Source organism: Perca fluviatilis, chromosome 23 (assembly GCF_010015445.1).
Source record: "Perca fluviatilis chromosome 23, GENO_Pfluv_1.0, whole genome shotgun sequence".
NCBI lineage: Eukaryota > Metazoa > Chordata > Actinopteri > Perciformes > Percidae > Perca > Perca fluviatilis.
In genome coordinates this window covers 23,832,586-23,849,294 of record NC_053134.1, presented here as the reverse complement: position 1 = coordinate 23,849,294, position 16,709 = coordinate 23,832,586, and the positions used below count along the sequence as shown (strand labels likewise).

General features: G+C 41.5%; 1 protein-coding gene across 1 annotated transcript; it reads right to left on the bottom strand.

Moving 5' to 3' along the window:
- Positions 1–4,401: 4,401 nt before the first annotated feature.
- Positions 4,402–16,277, bottom strand: adm2a (adrenomedullin 2a). The gene is made up of 3 exons (XM_039792269.1): positions 16,174–16,277; positions 15,531–15,819; positions 4,402–5,227 (listed from the first exon to the last, which is right to left on the bottom strand). Exons 2-3 carry the CDS (start codon positions 15,626–15,628, stop codon positions 4,819–4,821), a joined length of 507 nt encoding a protein of 168 aa, XP_039648203.1. The 5' UTR covers positions 15,629–15,819; positions 16,174–16,277; the 3' UTR covers positions 4,402–4,818.
- Positions 16,278–16,709: the final 432 nt, after the last annotated feature.

The following is a 16,709-nucleotide window of genomic DNA, read 5'->3' as shown; positions in this document are numbered from 1 at the left end:
TGACCCGATTGGCCAATTTGAACTAGAGAGGCGGGCTCTAATCCTATATGTGTGAGTAGAATGTGAGACTGAAAATAAAAGTCTACCAGTTTTTTTTCCCAGCAAACCTCCTGGCGAGCGTGATGTTTTCTCTGCTTCATGGTTCCTCTGAGCTACGACACACCTCACCTTGCAACACCCCGAAAAACTGTGATTCATTTAGGTTGTTAAAAAAAAAAGAAAATTCATGCATTCTTGAATACCTCCTGTTCCCTCGCCCTTCCCTCTCTCCTGAAATGAACCAATAGCGTTTCTGCTGTCGGCCAAACCTCCTGTCAATCATTAACTCTGTCAAGTCATGCGACCTTTAGCTAACTGCTGATGCCCTGATCTTATGTTTCTCAATTGTACCCCCCCAACCACCTGACCTGTAATGATTGACTTCTCTTGGGATTTTTTGGGTCAGGGGAGAAGTTACATGGAGGAGGGTGGAATTGATTAGAAAGAAAGTTTAAAAAAATATATATACAGAATGACATGTTTTGCACTTTATTTGTGAACGTTCAGAACCTTTTTGGTGCATTCAGGGTATTTCAAAGCCTCATGGGATTCCATCATGTATGGCTTTATGTCTTTAAGGAATGCAACCCTCTTCAAATCATACTCCATACTCCATCACATTACAGTTTAGTTCTTTATTTTACAGAGTGAAGGACATTGACAAACAGTAACATTTTAACTACAGTTAAGACTTTTTGTTTCCTACCATAAGGTCATGTTCAAGGAGCAGTGGAAAAGGTTGAGATAAATAAGTCTTTGGTGACGTACAGATATAAACATACAAAGATAACTTAAATACATTACTTTCTTTAAATAGTTTGGCTGATTCACAGGTGCACACAACGTTCACAGTCATCCTCTGACGCCACATGGAGTGCGCTGACGTCTTCAAGCACATTCGCAGACAATCTCAAAATGCAACATTTACAAAAAGGGAACCTCGTCCAACTTTCACAGGTCCATGGACAGTGTGTGAGATTCAAGTTGTGAGAGACTATGGACACACGTGTTTGCAAGAAAGTGCTTTCCTGTGACCCTAAAGGAGAAAAACAGCAGAGAGAAACCTGGATCTACACTATCTTACAAAACTAACAACAGACTTTTTTTTTATTCCTCTTTGCAACATGGAGCCATGAAAGCTGTGGTGTTTACAGGGGAGGTATTAGCGGCAGTGCACAGCTTGCACACACAACTCGACATGACGCAACTCTTGACGTCACAAAAACATACCACGCTAAAAAAATTAAAATAAAAAATAAAGACTGGGCGCACAATAGTCCAGAGCACTGATCAAACACAGGAGATAAGTGTCCTGATAGGCCTGACACGTGCGTCTGAAACAGAACATTTTGAAAAAGTAGAGAGATCCACCAGGATTTTTCAGTGTTTGAAAAGCCTTTTAATGATCCGTCACGAGACATTGATTAGGTCCATTACAGCAGAGAGAGAGGCATGTTTCCCCTCAGCAAGCCTTTGAACAGATTAGACTTAAGACTAAGGAACCACTGATTATATTACCCTGTGACCTCCATGGGTACAGACAGAAAGAGAAAAAGAGAGCCGGGATGGGGCTGAGAGACTAAAGACACAAAGTCAAATCAGGAGACACAGATTAAGATATAAAAGAATACAATATTATATGATGTAGAGCACATGTAAAGTCGGTCGATTTGTCAAGTATTGCCAGGTATTTGGTGAGTTTAAACTAATGCTCTTAGGAATACCAAACGTTCATGTTTGCGAAATCATACGCAAAATAACAAAAAAAAGGTACTAGTTGTGATACTCTAAGTGACACAAGAATCAGAACGTGGGCCAACAGTTTGGTCTGTAATCCTACTGTGAAACACTGAAGCACTCTCTGCCGGTCTGGATCAGGCTTCCATATAGTAAAGTCTTGGTATGTAAATAATATATGTAATATAATTATGTTTCTCGCCAAACGTGGGATTTATACATATGGTTGCATTTTTTTGGTTTTGAAGTGCTCATATTATGCTCATTTTCAGGTTCATATTTGTATTTAGAGGTTGTACCAGAATAGGTTTACGTGGTTTAATTTTCAAAAAACACCATATTTTTGTTGTACTGCACGTAGTTAGGTAAGGACTACTAGCCAGTCAGAAGCAGAGTATGAGGCCGTGTCCTGACAGTAGCTAGGTAAGGACTACTAGCCAGTCAGAAGCAGAGTATGAGGCCGTGTCCTGACAGTACCTAGGTAAGGACTACTAGCCAGTCAGAAGCAGAGTATGAGGGCGTGTCCTGACAGTACCTAGGTAAGGACTACTAGCCAGTCAGAAGCAGAGTATGAGGGTGTGCCGTGACAGTACCTAGGTAAGGACTACTAGCCAGTCAGAAGCAGAGTATGAGGGCGTGTCCTGACAGTACCTAGGTAAGGACTACTAGCCAGTCAGAAGCAGAGTATGAGGGCGTGTCCTGACAGGATCTAGGTAAGGACTACTAGCCAGTCAGAAGCAGAGTATGAGGGTGTGCCCTGACAGTAGCTAGGTAAGGACTACTAGCCAGTCAGAAGCAGAGTATGAGGGCGTGCCACGCTAGCAGCTAGGCGAGCATTATAACGTGTGTTCCAAAGTGACCACGTCTGTCTCTGAAGTAAAGGCTGGACTACAACAGAGCTGTTTGGAGCAGTTGGTGAACAGTGTTTTCTGTTGGAGATGGTAAGTCCCTTTGGGGGGGACTTTGGGCTTTTTCACTTTGTAAACCTATAACGTGCACAAAAAAGATATATAACACAATAAAGGTAAGGGGAAAAGCCAAAAAGCATAATATGAGCACTTTAAGGCCTGTCAAATGTCATCATGCCTGATGATGAGTAGAGCTTGACTTCAGTTATTCTTAGTTAATCACACGCCCACCGGTTTAGATACGGACATATAGAGAGCAGGCAATGTCAGGGCATGTATTTTTGAATGTGCTTTGCTATTTTGTGTACATATTTGACATTGGGCACGCCTAACATTTTGGTCGCTGTGGTCTCTCTTGTAAGAAACCAGAAATGTAACAGTAGAGCTTTTAGCCGTCGTCTCAGGACTAGTTTAAACCTCTTTAACATACTACATGTGAACAACGGTGCCAACCCAATGGTGTGTTTACTTTAGTGTGTTGCCTATAGGAAATGGAAGGAACAGTCAACCTGTTGGACTTACTATCGGTGTATTTGCCAACTTTTAGAGATTTCTCCCTCCACCCCATGACAAAGGAGGCAGGGTGCAAAATGTTTTGCACCCCAGCCAACTGGCTAATGAATGTTTTACCAGCTACTCAATAGATTAACATGTTTTTTTGGCTGGGCAGTGAAACTAATCTACCTGCCACTTGAATGGTGCTAATTTTGTACCCTGAAAGGAGGTGAATGTAATTTTGTCTGTGGTGTTCACAGCACTAGAACATGGCATCAAAATAATTTCAAGAACAAGAATCCATGTTACTCTGGAAAATCCCAAAAATATTCTGCAAAGTATGGGGAATTTTTTTTGGTAAGTCAACCCTTTAATATCTGCAAACTTCCAAGGCTGCGTGTGTGCATATTTGTGGTAGCCACATGCCTTGCTCTTTATATTTATGTTTTAGCGGGACCATGTTTAGTGTGCGGACCATGGGAGGATGAGATCCCCCCCCACCCCCACCCCTCCTGCTGTGGCGGTGCATATTTCTGACGTGATAAGGTCAGTTTTAATAAACTGCTGTCAACCCAAAGTCCTGACTTGCAAGGGGAACGTATGAATCACGTGAAAAGGCTAATATTTCAGACTTGGCCTCCAGCGGGGAAAATGCCAGCAGTGGTGCGACGGAGCCCTGACCCGTGGCTCCAGGGCTCACTTTAGCACCTACTGGGTTGGCCAACCGGCTGCTCCAATGCAACACTGAAACAGATCCTTTGGGAAGTGAGTTTCTGTGCAGATTCCTTCCAAGGCGCTGCTATGCCGACCCATTTCTTTTTCCATTTTCAGCGTGGAGTTCATGTGGTTAAGTCCTGACTCAGAGTGCTCTTAAACTCAGGGGGGGGGGTGTAACCCAAGTGCTGTGACTGGTTTCAATGTAAACTGCGGTCCTGAAACACAAAGTCCTGCTGACTGCCGAACTCCCAGCTCAACTCAGAGCTTGCGGAATATTTTGTGGATGTCAGAGTTCAGATTGTAATTGTATATGCAGTTGTGAAATGACTTGGGAGTCCCAAAGTTGACAAAAAGGGGGACACACACGAAAGAAAAAAAAAAAAGAAAAAAATACGAGTTGAAAGGGTTCATTGGGTCATTTGCGCGGTCTTTGGGAATCCATTGGTTTTGACAGGTCTCCGGATCTGAGTGCAGGTTGAAAGTGTTTGATCAATGACCTGGGGAATATCCACCGCGTCACTGGATGGTGTTGAGCACAAGCCTTCATTCTAATATTAACAGGATTAAGACGTCAAACTGAGGCCTCTTGGCTTCTTTTTGGGCATTCAGACTTGACGAGACTTGAGCGCCCGACAAAAAAGGCAAACGTTCTCAGGACGGCGGTTGAACTCAAATTGCGGGTTTTCAAAAATGATTCAGTCAGTCACGGTGTTGAATTTAAATCTTCAAATCCGTCAATCAGCACAAAAAGTAGAGAGGCACAACAGTCATTTATGGGAGTATAATTGTCATTTTGAGATACATAAGCAAGGGTTAAGGACTACATCAAACTAATGCAAAGACTACCAGTAATACATTAAAAGATAAATAAATGGAGATATAGATAGACTTGCTGTGGATGTTTGGGGGGGTATCAACTAACTCATCCATAACTATGGGGGCTACTGGGGTTGATGGGGGATGAGTCTTGTCTGCCGCTCTGACCAATGAGCTGATAGAGCCGGTGGCTGAGGTTCTGCACTTGGCAGGTTCCCAGGACGCAACCCACTCTCATCAGCTGGGCATGTTGGTGGTGGTGACCACCTCGCGAGTGGGCGTAGCGACGAGTTCTCAGCGCCCTCCGCTGGACGGGTGAAGCCCTATTTGGTCGTGCCCACGCCAGGCTTGGCGAGGCTGCTCTCGCTCCCGAAGCCGGTTGGTGTCTCAGGAAACCGGGCAGCCATTTTGGGGATGGGCTCATGGCTGAAGAGGGGGCGGTGATGTGAGCCTGGCTTCCTGACGCCGAGGCTTCATCCTCTCGCTGGTCCATGAGCCTGTCGATGAGGTCCAACCTGAGGAGAAGACAGAAGTCGGGTGAAAATTTGTCCCGGAGGTGTTTAAGTCCCTTTGGGGGGGACTTTGGGCTTTTTCACTTTGTAAACCTATAACGTGCACAAAAATGATATATAACACAATAAAGGAAAGGGAAAAAGCCAAAAAAGCATAATATGAGCACTTAAAAAAAGAAGACATTTACTCATGCACCTGCCAGCATGGTTACTATAACAACTAATGTTGTAGGGCACAGGTTACTCTGCAGAAATCCGATTAGCGTACAAAGCCGCTTTGATAAACAAATCATTTTGCCGTGCTGTGTGAACACAGCTGGGCTCTCTGCACAGTCCCCCCTTCACGTGGACACCATGCTCATCTCCTAATGTACAGCATAAAAGTTAATGGCTTTTTTTTTTTTTACATGTTGCCTGAAACAACAAGTGCACTGAGTCAGTTGCTTATTACATTATGCAATCAAAACCTGCACCTCGCTGCATTTTAATGCCCAACTGGGACTCAGCAAATGGTAACTATGGGAGATTTAGCCTGGCAAGCCATGTCTCAGTGGTCCTGATGGGCTCCAGAGGAGAACATTCAAATCTCAGCTGAGAGACAGAGTTAGATCCTTTCACACGTTATGGAAATCCATTTGTTTCAGGGATTTATGAACCTCGCTCTCTGCCTTGTTTCAATACACAATACATGGAATTAAATCTGGAGACATCTCTTGCCCAACAGACACACATTTTCACTCTTTAAAGGGTCAGTTCATCCAAAAAAAAAAAAAAAAAAAAAATATTTTTTATTTTAATTATCTTGGTGATAAAAAAGAAAGGAAAATATTTTAAAAAAAAAACACAGCTAAAAAAAAAAAGGGTATTGGAATTTGAATTGTGTTGCCCAAAGCATTGAAAAATGACATTTGAAAAACAAAAGCAGCTTTAATAGAGAGCATCTATGTCAGAGGAAACTAGTTCTGCTAAAAAATACAATGACCGTAACGTCTTCAGATTGTCCGGTCAATAATTTTTGTTTTTTTTATGATTAATGGATTAGTTGTTTATGTGTATTAAATGTCAGAAAATGGTAAAAAAAAATGTGGATCAGTGTTTCCAAAAGCCCAAGATGACGTCCTCAAATGTCTCATTTTGTTCACAACTCAAAGATTACTTACTTTTACTTTACTGTCACAGAGGAGAGAAGAAACTAGAACATATTCACATTTAACAAGCTGGAATTTTTTGGAATTAGTTGGCAATTAATTTAATAGTTGACAACCAATCAATTAATCTTTGCAGTTCTACTCCTCTGTATTGGCATACATACTTTTCAAAGAATCTTAAAATCTGGCCAAAATAAAAACCAAACCACATCACTTTTAATGATAAACATGTTTTTTCTAAGTTTGTGTGAGCTTTGCAAAAACAGCTTGTGCAGTGGGTGGGTACGGGCCGTTTAGCAAACAGAGCACCAACCAACTCGCCATCTGGTCACTGTTTGACAAAGACAAAGTCGTTTCTCGCAACTTGACCCTCTTCACTAAACTGTCACCGCTGTGTTTGTACAGCACGGTGTGACTCAAGCCCCCGAGTGTTAACCCATCACCACCGCTGAAGGTCGGGGAGAAGTAAAACGGCAAAGTGCTGTTGTACCTGGCAGCCAGCGGATGAATAGTATGGACATGTTAAATGTCAGCAATAGAGCCTTCTTTTGTAATGAGGTTTAAATACAGCATCAGGGCAAATAGATCTGATGTTTGCTTTTTATGAGTCAAAGGAAAAAATCTTCCACTGCGACCGTTTTTGGCACTGTTTTCCCATGTTCGGAGAGGCAGAAGCCACAGTTGATCTAATTATAAAAAAACGTTTTCTCCACTTGTGAAATGCTGACTTGAGCTATTCTACTCATGGTGGGAGGTTTTGATGTGAGACATCACACAGCAGATGGCTTCTCTTACAGACAGTGCAGTGGTGGGTTTGGGATTCCTCTGCGAAATGTGAAGCTTTTGGTTTATTCAGCCAGTTCAGCTGCTGGCTCACTGCTGGCAGGTATGGGAGCCTGGAGCTGACCCGCTGGGAAACAGTGGCAAGGGCTGAATAAATAGTTGCATAACGCCAGGCCTCAGACAGAGGCGAGCACTATTTCCAGGACAGGCTTGGTGTGCCATGGTGCCACATCACCAAGTTACACCCACCTGGTCTGCTGAGGGAAGGTTGCTGCACAGGAAAGCTTTTCACCACGCAGCAGTGTTTGCCCTGCACCAAATTCCTATTCTGACTTGATTCTTCTATACAAGACACAACTGTAATCGTCTTTTGTTTGGATCACGGAGGTCAAACGTTAGAGTAAGAGAAAAAGAAACTCAAGTAAGTCTTAAGTCAAAAAAACACTTTATACGCAGGGCTAGATTAACCCACTATGAGGCCCCGGTTATAAAAGAAGTCACCGGGCTTTGAAGCGAATTGGACATAGCGGCCAAACGGTGGAATTGCAATTCCGGGCCCATCACGTGATGCCTTCTGGCGTTTTTGAGCGTCACAATCTCCTTGAAATGACTCGTTTTGGTTTGCTGGAGAAAGTGTGGATATCAAAGCGCAAATCACTACCATATCTTCTGGGCATTAAAAACTTTTGGAAGGCGATACACAATGCTTTACAAGTCATAGGCTATTCCGTGAGGACATTTCTTTGGACTTTAAGACTCTATATCTTGGAAATATACCTCAAAGTTGGCTGAAAGGGGACAAACACTTGATAAATGCAATGCTGGTGGTCAGTAAAAAGGCTATTACTAGAAAATGGCTACTACCAGAGTACCCAACAATTGCTTCATGGAGAGATATTGTAACAGATATCTACAGAATGGAGCGGATTACAGCTCATGATAACCAAAAAATGGAAACATTCCTTGAACACTGGCAGAAGTGGTACAACTATGTCTCAGATGAATGGCCTGACTGTACTTCTTCATTATATTGAAAGTGATTTCTCCCTGTTTTATTTATAGTTTTGTTATTATGGTGTAATTTTTGTTGGTTCATTTATATACATATCTGTTTGTTTATCTCATCATTTTATCTCTATACTTTAATAAGTATGTGGTTTGTCATAGAACCTGAATAACTGAAATATGTGTACGCTCTAATGTACAATCTAACACAAACCCTTTAAGCCGTACACAAGATTGGACTTTGCAGGTCTGCAACTTAACCAATTCCAATTCGCTTAAAAACAGTTGGCTAGTAAGGACATTTAAAGTGGCTGGCAGATGGCCAAAAGGACCCTGTGACTGTGCTACAACAACAAGTATAGAGGAGAACACTTCCTGGAAGAGCAAGTATAAATGAGCCAGATCATTTTTGAACTTTATATAAGGTTAAAAGTATTTGGTGTGGTTTGGTTTTCAAGATTTCCAATGCAACAGTTGTCCTGCTTATCTCACTTGAAGCATTTGCTTATTATTTTTCAGTCTAAAAATGTATAATTAGTTATCTAATAGTATACAGGCAAATCTAAATATCACAATTTATGTTAATGATGTGTGTGGTATGTGTAATATATGGCAAAGCCAAGGCCAAGCTCCTCTCCAAAAACACTTCAGACTGCCATGCTTTTTCTTCTAGAAGTTAAAAGAATCTTGAGGTAGAAAACGCTTCCACTCTGTCACGTTTGATCACACAAGACAGGCTAATTTGGCAATTAGGAGCTTAATCCCACAACTCCACAGTAATGGAGATCTCCGTGATTGGCAGACGATCAAAGCTATCCAAGCTACTTTGCCTTTAATTGTTCGCCTTGCACGATCTTAGCTGAAGGGAATTAAACTAATATTCCTTTTGACTGAAGATGATTTGTAAGGATTTTACAGATGCTGATCCCTGCGTGCTGCCTTGTTTGGTTTTTCTTCTGTATTAACCTCACAACATTGCTGCCTTTAAGATGAGGGATCAAAGCTGAAGTCTCCCCATGTTGATGGCAAGCTTCAGTTACCAAGCCCTCCCTTCCCCTGACCCCGACCCTTACCCCAAGGGTAAGCCTTCTCTAACCCTAAGGGCAGAGTCATGCTTGGGAAAAAACTGTACTTTTGTCTGACCACATCTTTAGTAGGGGTGGGAATCACCAGAGGCCTCACGATACGATATCATCACGATACTTATGTCACGATACGATATTATTGCGATTTTAAACATTCTGCGATATATTGCAATGTATTACCTTTTTTCCAACTTCAGATTTTTCCCAATTTCAAATGATGTCCCCAAAGGACAATTTTGTCAACATCTGTTTTATCTAAAAAGATAAATTTCTCTGTCTGTTCATCTCACTTCCATTTTATTGCTGCAAAATGGGATCGTCAAGCAGACAAACTGACCAACACATATATATCGTAAAAGATCGATACTTGGCGTCTGTGTATCGATATAGTATTGCCACGAAAAATATCGCGATACTATGCTGTATCGATTTTTTTCCCAACCCCTAATCTTTAGTGTCGAAAATGTTAATAACTACACTGAAAGGCGAGTGGCCTACCACTGTGTGAAATGGCCGTAAACGATTGTTGGTTTTGGGAAGTTACAGAACTTGTCGGACACAGCCCCCCAAATTCCAACATTGGAAGGTGTGGGCGAAGGGGTTTACAAAGCCATTGGACCAATCCAACAAGTACTTTTGATAAAGTATACTGGTGCCTTAATCATAACTCCATCCCTAACAAAAGCCCTCCCTAACCCTAACCCTAGTACCATGCTGCGGAGAGACTGAAGCTTACCAAGGGCAGCCTTAATCAGCTGTAAATATGGCACATTCATTGGTAATCTCCCAATAGGTAACAGTGGGGAGATTGTTGTTAGCAAAAAGCAGGACAAAAATAAGGGAAAGGTGATTTATTTCACAAATAACACTGATCCTACTTGTTAGGAAGCGGTTATGCTTTCATAACCTCCTTAGTGGGATGTGGTGTACTTTATGTAAGAAAAACTGGACATTGCGCATGCTTCGTACAGCCAGTAAATTACAAAGATACACCAGATGCCAAGTTAAAAACTATACGTCTGCTCTGAAACCACACAACTGCGATGCAAGCAGACAAAACATTCACAATCACAGCTCTCAGAAGCCGCCTTTGTTTTTTTAAGCCTGCTGATCCACGCTCCCACTGTAAGCTACTCCTTTTAAATGCATATAGTATACATGCACATTCATGCCTCCACAACAACAAAAAAAACCTGCTCTTTAAGGATGTGGTGGGTGGAATTTAAGGTCTAAGCCATTAATCCATAGTGGAATTTTTTTGCCTGCTTGGTCGCAGTTTCACCTTCAACGTCAGCCTTGGTATGGTCAGATTGACCCCCATGGAGCCATACAAATATTTATACACTGTACCTTTCAGCAGTCCAAGCCCAAAAAAATCCTGTTTATAAGACGACAAGAGGCCTGTCTTGAGAGATGATTTACAACACAAGCAATCCTGGTTTCAATCATTCTGCAAGCATAAAAATGGTTTTCTGAGAATTTATACACAATAAAGAGAGAGTTACGTTCTTGTTGTTCCTTGATAACGTGCAAACATGTCAGAATATAGATAGCAAATCAAGAGGACGGACCCAAAGCCAACTGCATACTACAGAGTGGCTCAACAAACGTCGACAAGGCAGGAAGCCACCCTGTGTCAGATGAATTCAGTCTGTTTCTCAGGTAAATATTATGTTAAGCGTATCTACGTCGAAGCCCACGCTGCTCAAATGCACACTAACAAGAATGGGTTAAGGATTTAGCAGATCGATTGGGGAAAAACATGACTTTAGTTCGAACAAACCTGTGGCCAAAGCACATACACACAGACTGATTTGCCATCTCATCGTACCCTGGCCCAGACGGAGCAGAGGCATTCTGGGTGTATGTAACAAAAAGCTTGACCACAAATCAGCCTTGCGTGTCTTCCGTCTCGAAAGCAATGGGCTGCTTCCCACTTCTGGGATCTGTATTGTAAAGCCGCTTTGCTGCTAAAGCCATATTTAACTTCTTTGGCTGCGGACCCCAGCTATTTTCTAAAATAAAAACGACAATGAAGGGTGTGCGTTGCTTGGGATCCTGGGGAACATGCAATTTCTCCTTGTTTGGAAAGCAGCCGTCAGGCTTTGTTACAGCGTCTTGGTGGGATTTTGTCGTGTCCTTATCAGGACACGCAGGGACAACATGGACGCAAACACAGAACAGGGAAGGAATGACAGAGATTTGAGCTCAGACACAGTGTCAGCGTCCAACGAGGGAAAGAAATGTAGAGCAGTCATGTCTGATATAATCATGCTGTCAACGTGTGATGGTAAAAAGAACAGGACATGCTCTGCGGAGTCAAGAGAAGAGGGAGAATTTACTGTCCTCATAAAAGCCACACAGGACATTTATGAGAGGTGGGCAAAGTGAGGAGGTTTGTGAAGCAGAAGAAGTGACGGTCTATCTAAATATATAGATAGACCGTAGACCACAGACTGTGATCAGTTACAGTGCTGGAGGTCTTATAAAAATGATACTACCCAACCACAGAATTGGGATTATACCATTCCAAAGTGGATAAAACACAAATAATCAAATTAGCCTACTCTGGTGAAGATAAGCAGATAAAGGTTTTCCCATTGCAATTTCTGTCATGTTGAACATTGCCGTACACAGGCTGAGTGTAACTGTAATGTGTAAATAAGAATGAAAAAAATCCCCCCCAAAAAAACTTGATGGAAATGAGCAGCTAGGCGTGCAAAAAAAAAACAAGTGCCCAAAATGAATGAATGAATGAATGAATAAATAAATGAATGAAGAAATGTATTTCATTACTGAACGTTCTGTTGAGATAAGGGGCAGGTCATGTTTTCGGCTCAGTATGTCTGTCCTAGAGCTGGGCAATATATCGATATAATATTGATATCGAGATATTAGACTAGATATCGTCTTAGTTTTTCGATATCGTAATATCGTAATATGGCATAAGTGTTATCCTTGTCCTGGTTTTAAAGGCTGCATTACAGTAAAGTGATGTCATTTTCTGAACTTAACAGACTGTTGTAACTGTTCTATTATTTGCCTTTACCCACTTAGTCATTATATCCACATAACTGATGATTATTTATCTAAACTCTCTTTGTGTAAATATTTTGTGAAAGCAACCGATAGTCAACACTACAATATCGTTGCGGTATCGATATTGAGGTATTTGGTAACAAATATTGTGACATTTGATTTTCTCCATATCACCCAGCCCTAGTCTGTCTCTCTGCCAGCAGGAGTACGGAAAAACTACCAATTTTCATGAAACTTGGTGGAAGGGTGTAGCATGGGCCAAGGAAAAAAAACATGACATTTTGGGAGCGGACCTGAATCAAGGGGCGGATACGCAAATCATTTTTTACTCTTAATAACATTGCGAGATAGGACATTTGTGCAGCATTTATGTGTTGAAAAATGACTTCCCCGACTGGGAAGATTCCCGTAAACGCCACCTCAACTTGGAACAATGAAATTGCCAGATAGGGCATGCCTTGGCAGAGGTCTGCACTCCCTGAGTGGCCTTCTAGTTCCTTAGAAATCCCCCTCTACTGCTGCAGCCGTTTCTCTCAGACTGCGAGATATAAAATGACCCTTTGCTGGTAATGACAGTTTCAAACAGAGGTGGGGATGATGGGGGGGTTACAGTGTTAGCAACACAAACAGAGCGAGGATACAGGAGCCTCGCTTACCTTAATTGTGGTCAGATTTCAGCACCAGGTGTCACCACTGAACACACACACACGTGCACACACACACACACACACATGCACGAGATGGCCACCTGGAGGAAAATTCCACTCCCAGATCTTCTTACACTGTTATATATTAGATGTTAAGTGCTTTCTCCTTTTTTATTACTGTCTTGTCAGGCCATCAAGCTACTGATTGTCCTATTTATCTCTCTCTACACTAACTGTCAAATAAAGGCACAATGACAAACATAATCTAATTCTAATAGAAATGTTAATGTTGCTTCTTGCAATATCACAGCTGCCCTCATTTCCTGAACAGCAACCGTTTTGAAGGTTATCCGCCCGACAGCAACAATATATTAAAAGATCGATTTCTGGATTTTATTAATGGATATCAGATCACTCAAACAAAGATCAATTTTAATTGGCGAATAAATTATTATAACCCATGCCTAGTATTCATTAGGGGTGGGGGGAAATAATCAAAATTGTATATTACTTTCGATCGATATTTTTTATTTTATTTAATTTTTTTTACCAATGCTTGACCTAAATGGTTTCTGTTTATACGGTACCGCTGACGGCAACTTCATCATATCCGTTTTCTGACCGAAAGCAGTAAATAAGAAATACAAATCGAATCGGTTACCCATGTATGGTGAAAGAATCGAATCGGGACAACAGCTATACCATCCCAGCCCTAATATTGATGATTTCTCAGTCAGGTACGATCAGCTGTAATGTTCATGTCAACTTGGCATGCATGCAAAATGTGATGCATAGAAAAATGATCAGGGTAGGCCTTCAGGGGCCCCATGCTAGCCTTTGTCCAGGGCCCCCACTTCACATCACTGTCTCTTTCTCCCTCCCTCACTCCCTCCCTCCCTCCCTCCGTCCCTCCCTCCCATTGAGTCAGCAGCTGTGGATCCAAAATCCACCAGAAGGGGGCATTCATACACCAACTCATCCACATTCATCACTGCTCCTCATAATTGCAGCTCCACAGGCGTATTGCATTTCTGGCAGGCCTCCCTCACACACAATAAATAGGTAGTGTACTGTATGTGTGTTGGGCAGCCACTTAAGGCGTGGAAAAGTACAGGTGCCACTCGGTGGCTAACAAGATCCTTTACAATAGTCCATGCTGGTATTTCTGGCCCGGGCTGTGAGACAAACTGGTTTTCCCACCTCGGAAATATTAGTTTTCTATACAGAATCACAGGGAGATTATCCTAAACAAAACCTTTGTAAACTGTCATGTGACGTCTGATGGGATCAAGAAGGGGAGGAGGATGACGAAGAAAAGACAGAATCATCTTTGAAATGTTTAGAAATAATTAAAAAAATGAATTGTTCATATTAACCGCCACAGTGATACCAATAATTAGTTTTGTTTTTAACATACTTTATAACTTATTTGGCGGCACAGTCTAATATATGGGTCATATTTACTGTAGATCTGCTGTAAAATGTAGATTATAAGGCCAATTTTATCTAACGCCATAACCTGCATGCCTTTATTATCAGTTACTTTAAACTTTAGCCTGATGTGTACGTTGCTAATAGGAAGGGTGATACCATAGAGACAATCAGGTCACTGTGATCTTGCTACTCTTACAAATAGCCTACTATATTATACTGTCAAAAAGTATTAGAAATGAAATGGATTTCCGCTTAGTTGGGTCTTTTGAATAGGTTTTGCGAGTTATAATGGTTTATTTGAATCTGAAATACATTGCCTAACACTGTCACTTCTTCCACAGCTGATGTGCAACAGGGCTTATCTCAAGGAGAGAGAGAAAACGTGTTTTATTGTAGCATGGGAGAGGGAGAGCCGTTGGCCTTGCAGTCTCTAGCTACGTTATCCTCTATTTGGCCGACACAACAACGCAGCACTTCAGCTTTTACACACGGTGTGATGGGACTTCTCACACAGGCTACAGGCTTAATCCAGCCTTTCAGTTTTGACTGAAAATAAAACCTAAACAATACATTACAGGCTAGTTAAAATAGCCTAAGTTTAAAAAGTGAGAATTTTAGAAATGCCAATTTTTTTTTGTTTAGTCTGACTAATTTAAACAATGTAAAGGTCCACTGAAAAACTACCAAAATGTGCTTGGTGAAAAAAAGATAAGTTGGCTTAAAATAAGTTTAACAAAGGGAGAGTTTTAGAAATGCTACGTTTTTTGTTAAGTAACGTTACCAAAGTCTGACTAAATGCAAAAGTCCAGTTAACAATTACGAAAATGCGCTTGATGAAAAAGGATATGTTAGCTTAAATTAGCAAAAGCGTTACAGCTAACTGACGTATTTACAAATTAAAGTATACTGTCATTTAAAAATAAACATGTTTAACGTCATTTAATACCCAATGCCGCCGTTACAGCTCATTTACGTTTAATAATATACATAACACTACGATTTAACCCCCAACCAAGCAGGTCAAAGTGCCCAGTAAGTGCTTATTAATACCGGGTACGTACTAGCTTATCTTGCTTTGTTAAAGAGTATTTAGCCAATCAGAAGTGCGGAGCGGCTCTTTACAGGATGCTTAAAAAAGCAGTAACTCAATAAAAGGGTGTCCTACCTGTTGCTGTCGGGACGCTCAGCCGGCATTGCCAGCAGCAGCTGCTGGAGGGAAAGCAGGCTGATGCAATACACAGCAAGCGGGAGAAAGGACTGCATCTCTCCGGGGCGACTTTAACTTTACACCCTCTCTGGGAAGGAGGGGGCGACCACACGGACTGGGCGAAGATTTAACTCCCAAGAGTGGGAGAAAATAAATAGTAAGACACAAAAAATGAAAACAAAAAAAATATGTTCCCAAAAGGTTGATGTCCAAGTCTGGCAATGGATATTGTAGTTGTAGATGAAACCTTTAGGGGGAAAGCAGAAGGAATAAAATGGTCAATGAACCTGTTGCTCATAGAGAAAAGAGAGCCGGTGAAAAGTGCGCTTCTGAATGTAGCCTACCCTTCACTGAACTAGACCCTTCACTTAGTGAGACGCTTTAAAAACACACTATCTGCACTAAAATACCCCCAGTGGATTCTTCATCACAACTCCTGCTTTTTTTTCTTTCCATAAACAGCCATTAAGCCTATGCACCACTTTACATTGTTTAGAAAATGTCCCAAAAAAATGCAACCTCAATCCATTATGCAAATACTTTTGTAAACTCTTACATGTGATGAATAAACCTACTCAACACAAGTAAAGAGAAGTCTTACCTTATTGGTAGTTATAGCTCAGAATGTGGGCTTAATTGTAAAGTTTTTTTTTCCTCTCCCATGAATCCAAACGAGTTGGTCAAGATCAAGTTCTCCGGTGTGAATCTGAGCGCCTGGTGACATTGTGGGTTTAAATACTGAGTGGGCGGAGTCACTGGCTGCCGGTGGGCAAAGGTGCTCAAACATCATTATCTGCCATGTTGGGAATATCCCGCATTGATGTGGTTAGCATTAATAAACCCTATAAGCACTTTAAGGCAATTAGGACTCTGTATCAACTTGAAGAAAAAAAAAACACTATGGTATTTCTTTTGATACATGTCGGAGAGAGATCTATTCACAAACTTCATCACAGAAGAACTACAAGTTCCATGATGTTGTTAAAGCTGCTCATGCAGACAATAATGTATGTCAGGTTTACTATAAACACAGTGTTGAAGAGCACGGACTCACTTTAAAGTCCCAGAAATGTTGTAGTGCCATCATAGGAGCAAATATAGGTCACTGTAAACTGACTAAATAGCATTTAACATTAT